The sequence below is a fragment of the Helianthus annuus genome, chromosome 3, assembly GCF_002127325.2.
Source record: "Helianthus annuus cultivar XRQ/B chromosome 3, HanXRQr2.0-SUNRISE, whole genome shotgun sequence".
Lineage (NCBI taxonomy): Eukaryota > Viridiplantae > Streptophyta > Magnoliopsida > Asterales > Asteraceae > Helianthus > Helianthus annuus.
The window spans coordinates 46738731-46746095 of NC_035435.2; the positions used below are offsets into that span (position 1 = coordinate 46738731).

The following is a 7365-nucleotide window of genomic DNA, read 5'->3' on the forward strand; positions in this document are numbered from 1 at the left end:
TCATGAGATCCATGAAAGCCGCGGGTGCGCTTGTCAGCCCAAATGACATTACGAAGAACTCGTAATGTCCGTATCGTGTGCAAAAAGCCGTCTTCGGCACGTCTTCCTCCTTTACCTTCAATTGGTGATACCCCGATCTGAGGTCAATCTTTGAAAACCAATTCGCACCCTGTAACTGGTCAAATAGATCATCTATTCTCGAAAGCGGGTATCGGTTCTTTACCGTGAGTTTGTTTAACTCCTGGTAATCAATACACATGCGCATGCTTCCGTATTTCTTTTTCACGAACAGTACCGGTGCGCCCCAAGGAGACACACTCGGCCTTATGAATCCTTTGTCAAGCAGGTCTTGAATCTGGGACATCAACTCTTGTAATTCCGACGGTGCGAGTCGGTATTGTGCTTTAGCTACGGGTTTTGCGCCCGGAATCAATTCGATTCCGAACTCTACCTCCCGCTCGGGCGGCATTCCCGGTAAATCGTCCGGAAATACGTTTTCAAAGTTACATACCACGGGTACGTCTCCAATCTTCGGTAGTTCTTACTCAGGCTCATTTGCGTATATCATAAACGCTTTACATTATGCCTCATGAGCTTGTGAGCTTTCATCATTGAGCATATTATAGGATTGCCTCCCTTTTCGCCATAAATTGTAACGTGTTATCCGCTAGGAGATGTTAGCTTTATCTCCTTACGAAAACATACGACCTTCGCATGGTGCTGAGATAGCCAATCCATCCCAACAACTACTTGAAATTCCCCCATTGACATTGGGATTAGGTCTATTAAGTATTCTTCATCATCAATGCTTAATTTGCAACCTTGACAAATATCACAAGCTATAAAGCTTTTGTTGTCCCCTATTTCAACTTCTAAGGGCACAGATAATTTCGTCAATACGAATGAAGGATGTCGAATAAATCCATGCGAAATGAAGGACTTATTCGCACCCGTATCAAACAATACACGTGCAGGAATTGAGTTAATCGAGAATATACCTGAGACCACATCGGGTTCTGTCTTTGCTTCCGCCGCGGTAAGTTGGAAGGACCTAGCCTTTGCCTTTGGAGCTTCCGTTGGAGACTCTTTTGTGTCTCTCTTCCCAACCAACTCGAGGCATTCAGACTTTGTGTGGCCGGGTTGATAACATTTATAACAAACGGAAACTTTTCCGGGACATAGGGATGCAGTGTGTCCCGTCTTCCCACATACTGGACATGGTTTCTCTTTGAAGCGACACTCACCTTTGTGCCCCTTTCCACATACCTTGCAACTTGGCGACCCGCCTTTAGCCTCCACTTTCTTCCCTGCTTCAGTAGTTCTAGCTTTCTTTGTAGGGCTTGGATTCACATCCAGTGCCCTTCGCTCACCCCTTTCAACTTGCTTCTTTAGCTCGATTTCCCGCTCACGGGCGGTGTTGATGATTTCAGTGAGAGTTTCATACTTTGAGGGAGTCATAAACTCCACGTATTCAGCACTCAGCATGTTGTAATAGTAGTATATCTTCTGCTCTTCAGTGGTGACTAACTCGTCACAGAATCTCAGCTTATCCATGAAGATACCCGTGATTTTATCAATTGATTCTCCCTTTTGTCTTAATTGGATAAATTCCTCTTTGATCCTGCTGATAACTGCTTTGGGATAATGGTGTTTAAGGAATGGCACCTTAAACTCATCCCAAGTCATAACCCTCGCCGCTTCGGCTCCTATTTCTTTCTTCTTATTGTCCCACCAATCCTTGGCTTGACCCCTCAATTGACCCGTCCTGTAAGCAACAAAGTCACCTACGTCACAATGGGTCCCCTCAAACACCCCTTCAACGTCACTTATCCATCTTTGGCATATTATCGGGTCAACCTCCCCGTTGTAGATTGGCGGTTTACACGCCATAAATTCTTTGTACGAACACCCCTTGCGTTCTCCCGATTTTTCTTTTATAAGGTTGACACTATCTTCCAACCTTTTAACTCGCTCTTCAACAAGTGACAACACCGTGTTTTGAATTTTGTCTATGAACCCGGATAGACTACCTTCAATTGCCTTCCCCACTTCTTCGGCAATTATCTCCTTCATTTGTTCGGTGCTTGTCTGCAACGGATCATCATCATTTATTTCCGACATCTTGAAACTGAAATGTTTACATTAAACGTTGAACATTTCATTTATAACTTAGCTTTATTTACTTCGGTTTAGCCAAGTTCATAACTTGTTTTGACCGTTCACTTTTTGGTGCACTTTCCGAGTTTGAGTGAATTAACACACTCTTCCCGTGCACATCAATTCACTTCTCATTTGTTACAATAATATAATCTATTAAAATAACAAATTAATTCTTACCGGACGATCGATCAAGCTTGAACCGAACACTTTGTTGACAACCTTAAACTCTGATTACCAACTTGTAACACCCGTTAAATTTTTACTAGAATTTAATATTAATACATACCATTTTAAATAAAAGATGTCTAAATAATAACATAAGTTCCATAGATAAGATTCATAAGTGGCAAAACATTAGTCAACTAACGACTAATTCGAAACATTCATAAGTTGTTTAACAATTTGTTTACATCCCATAACATGGTCTATTTAAAATTTAGATATCGCGGAAGCTTCAAAAGTGTGTTCGGTTCTTCGACATTTGCTTGACCGCCATCCGTATATTCACCGTCGTCACCTAAGGTCAAAACCACCAAAAATGTTAGTTTTGACAATTAATTGAAGTGTATAAACGATTCCAAGCTTTTAAGCATGCAAAAATAAAAAAAATAAAAAAGTCACCCTGTCGCGTAACGCGACAGGTCCTCGCGTGGCGCGGGATGCCCCGCGTGTCGCGCCAAAGCTTTGTGCTCCCCTCGCGTGGCGCGGGGGAGTCGGTTTTCCAGCAGGTCCAGATTTGTGACCTGCATTTTTTGCCAGCTCCGGAAATCCAAAATTTTAACTTCGTTTGGCCATAACTTTTGACTCGTAAGTTTGTTTTAGGTGATTCTTTTTCCTATACGTCTGTAAATTCATTACCGACATGCCTATTACAATTATGAGACCGAAAACTTGGTTTACGGGCCAAACGATTAAATGTCGCTATGCATTTATTTGACCCATTCTAACATTACATATTTTACTATCATTATACTAATAAGCCTATGGCACCCTATGCCCAAACATCCGGGGCTTATTTTCACCCGCATTTCTTTACCAATCTCATGGTTAAATGCTCTTGTGAATATTCTCGCCATAGCTAGTGTTGGTGCATTACGTCTATTGACTTCGTCTTGTATCATGTAATAGGTTAGGATAGGTTAGAATAACCAGTGCACGAGGTTCGAGAAACGAGAACTGGTGAATTAGCATTGTGGACCGCTTATATGGACATTGTCCATATAAGCAAACCAGATTATCTCACCTGGACCGCTTATATGAACATTGTTCATATGAGCGAACCACACAACTTATCTGGATCGCTCATAGAGTATGTCCACAAAGGCGATCCAGAAACTCTATAAATAGGGTGCATGGTTGTTTCATTGGTAACGGTTCGGAACTTGTAACGAAGTGCTGCCGATTTGCTTCCAGGTTGTAAACATTGCTAAAATCAATAAAGTGAAGCATTATATTTAGTTTGACCATCTAATTCACTGATTCCGCCTTTGATTTGGAAAACGACTCTTCTGATCGACTCATTCAGGGTCAACGACGATCCCACAAGTGGTATCAGAGCTCAGGAAGAAGAGTTCAGCTCAAACTTGATCCATTTTCTGTCTTCTACATCTTCTTTTCGATTTAGACAAGCTTCCACGGTTAAATTCGGACAAATTTTTCACAGGACGTGTATTATTGGACAATAATAAACCCTAGAAAGTTTCAGACTAAAATTCAAACTAAAAACAGGTCAAAACATGTTCGAAATGTGGATCGCTCTAAATGACGTCATGATGAACCGCTTTTAGGTCAAAGTTTGGACCGCTTATTCGTACACATTTGGTCCTGGTTCGCTCCAAAGATAACTCGGACCGCTCGAAAGTTTATCCTGATCCGCTCATTAGTACAATTTTGGATCGCTCATTTGTCCGTTTTTGAATCTGGACCGCTCCAAATTACTTTCTGGACCGCTGATTTGAACAGTTCTGGTTCGCTTATTTGGACTTCTTTTAGTCTGGACCGCTGTTTTGTACATTTCTGGTCTGGATCGCTCGAGTGACATATTCTGAACCGCTCATACGACATGTTCTTGGACCGCTCATATGACATATCCTAGATCGCTCATGTGACAAGTCCTGGTTCGCTCATACGGACATATCTGATTCGCTTATTTGGTTGTTCGCTCATCTGTCAAATTGTTGGTTCGCTCGATTGAATTGCTGGGTTCGCTTTTATGTCAACGTGATTCGCTTATTTGTCAAGTGTTGATTTTGCTTGTTCGTTCAGTCCGATTTTCATCCGAGTGTCAAGATTATTTCACGACAATCGAGTGTTAGTGTATTCCAAGTTACTTGATACTGTTTAAACTGATTGAGTTTGTTTGTTTGCTTCCAGGTCATTGTTTTCAAGTGATTAAAGATGTCAGATTTTGGAGAAGAGTTTTATAACACATTTTACAACGCATTTACTTCGGAAGATGTACCAATTACTCCAAAGAATGCTACAAAAGTGATATCGGAAAGCTTGAGTTATGATAATGTGTACGGGAATCATCAAAGACCACCAAAGCTCATGAATATTGAAGATTATCACTGGTGGTATGAAAGATTTGAGAATTGGGTTCAAGCATATGCATATGATAGTTGGATTTGTTTGACGCTGGGATACAACAAACCAAGAAATGATAGACGTGAGTTGATTAATCTGAAAGATTTCACAGCGGATGACAAGAAAGAACATTCAGCAGAACTGAGAATGAAGACACTTCTTCAACAATCTATCAGAGAGGATATATTTTCACTGCTTCAGTATGGTGAAACTTCTAAGTCAATTTGGGAAGCATTAAAAGTGAAAGCTGAAGGAGGAAAAGATATCAAGAAGAACAAAATATCTCTGCTGAAGAAGGAGTTTGATATGTTTAGCTGTATGAAGAATGAAACAGTTCGTCAAATGATCGAACGTTTTTGTCATCTGAAGATTGAGTTAGAGAGGTTTGATATTAGAAAAAACAGAGAAGAGTTGGTGGATAAGTTGGTTGAAGCGTTACCTCATGAAGATGATTGGAAGACATATGTGATTATGTTGAAGAATGATATTAACTTTGATACTATGTCTTTAGATCAATTGATTGAGAAGATAGAGGGGCATGATCTGTTGATTCAAAAGCAAAATAAGATGTCAAGTTCTAACTATCAACAGAATGTTGGGTTGTACTATCGAAAAGGGTTAATACAGAGCAATGAGTCCTCAAGAAACAATGAGTCTCCAAGGGTCAAAACAGGGTATACAGCTGAAAAGACAAACGAGTTGCCAAAGAATACCTCTTCTAGTTTTGATCCGGGGTATCATGCATCGTCAGCAACTGCATCGTCAACTTCAAACTCCAATGTTGATTGGAAGAATTCTCCTCTGCTGAACAATGAATTTGCTCAACAGCACATGAGCTTCCTAGCTTCCATTCTGGTATCGTATGAAGGTTTGATAGCTGGAAAGATCGGAAATCCTAATTTGACAAAAGAGGATTACGATCAGGTGGATCCAGAAGAAATGGAATTCATGGATATTCGTTGGTGCATGGCAAGTGTCATCAGAAGAGCTCAAAGATTTATGGAGATCACTGGCAGGAACTGTTTGGAAGGGCCTAGTACGAAGATGGGATTTGATAAGAATAAAGTCACTTGTTTCAAGTGTAAAGAAAAAGGTCACTTCAAGAGGGAATGTCCAAACAACAGAGCTGATAATAGTATAGATCCGTTCAGTAATGATTATTACAAAAAGGCTATCTATCACAAGAATGCCGAACAGTCAGCCAGAAAACAAACTGATGGAGGATCATCCAGAGAAAAGAAAGCTGCTTTGTCTTTCTGTAGTCAAGCTGTGGAAAGTTTAGAGGATGGCTATGAAGATATGGTTCAAATTTTGGATTGTTCAAAAAATTTGAAAGATGCAGGTTCACCTAGTGGTATAATCCATGATGATGAGGGGTATGATTGGAGCCAGCATGATGATGAGGGTGTCAACTTGGAAGCTAAAGCTATGGTAGCAGAAGTACAGCTGACACGAGAAGAAAGACACGCTCGAATGAGACTGGATGACGTGTACAATGCTTACAGAGAAGCCACATGGGCTGGAAGGTGGAGCAAAGATAAACAATGTTATGTTGATCCTGAAGGAAATCCAACTGTTGATCCAAAGACAGTTGATCTTGAAGCATTGGTTGCTGCTATTCCAACTGTGGATGTCTGGTGTAAAGGTCTTAGGGAGAATCCAAGATACAAGCAGCAAGTTGAAGAAGGAATTAGAAAAGTCATTTTTGCAAGTCTGGAGAAGAAAAAGAAGAAGACTGTCGAGGAAATTGTGATTGAGAGCAAGGAGATGGTGAATGAGGTGAAGAAGGTTGAAAAGAAAATCGAGGAAGGTGCTGAAGAAAAGGAGCTAGTGGTTGAAGAAGTTCAGATACAGAAGACTGAGGATACGACAGTGCCAGTCATTGAGGTAATAAGTCAAACTGATACTTCTGTCAAAATTGATAATGAAGCTGAACAACAATGCAAGAAATGCATGGAAACATGCAGTGCTTGTATTGAGAAAGATGAAAAACTCAACAACAGGGACATTGAATTCACTAAAATAGAAAATATTTTCAAAGAAAAATGTCATGAGATGAGTGAAAATGAAAAGTTTTTGAAACAAGAAAATGAAAAATTGAAATTAAAATGTGATGATCTTGAAACAGAAAACATGAAATTAAAAGAAATGTGTTCAGCTGTTTGCAACGAATGTGTTCCAAAAGACATCAAAATTCAAGAGTTGCAAAAAGAATATGATGTAATGAAATTATCATATGAAACTGTAAAAGAAGCGTATGAAACTTTAAAGAGTAAAGTCAAAAGTCTAGATGATAGATTGTGTGCTTGTCAAAGAAACACTAAATTTCTTGAAGCAAGATATGAAGATAAACAAAGGGTGGTAAACCAATATATTGATGATGTTGCTAAGCTTAAACAAGAATTGGCAGACAAAGAAAAATTGGTCAATAAATTGCAAAGTTATCATTCATCGTCATATATTCTGGAACGTATTTTCAACATCACACCCGATGAGAAAGCGTCTGAAAAGAACAAAAAGGGAAAAGGGTCTGAATTTCATCAAGTTCCACCCCCGTTGGAGAATAATTATACACTCTATGATGGCGAAAAAGTGGAAAAAGTTATCAACATGGTTGAT

The 7365-nt window shown here is 39.8% G+C and overlaps 1 protein-coding gene across 1 annotated transcript; it reads right to left on the bottom strand.

Annotated features, from left to right (window-relative positions):
- Nucleotides 1-660: 660 nt before the first annotated feature.
- LOC110931584 lies at nt 661-1890 on the bottom strand. Its single transcript, XM_022174968.1, has 2 exons — nt 999-1890; nt 661-821 (listed from the first exon to the last, which is right to left on the bottom strand). Exons 1-2 carry the CDS (start codon nt 1888-1890, stop codon nt 661-663), a joined length of 1053 nt encoding a protein of 350 aa, XP_022030660.1.
- Nucleotides 1891-7365: the final 5475 nt, after the last annotated feature.

Coding starts and splice junctions, on each gene's coding strand:
- LOC110931584 (XM_022174968.1), bottom strand. CDS start 1,890: ATGGCGTGTAAACCGCCAATCTACAACGGGGAGGTTGACCCGATAATA. Junction 822..998: donor AGAACCCGATGTGGTCTCAG/GTATATTCTCGA, acceptor ATATTTGTCAAG/GTTGCAAATTAAGCATTGAT.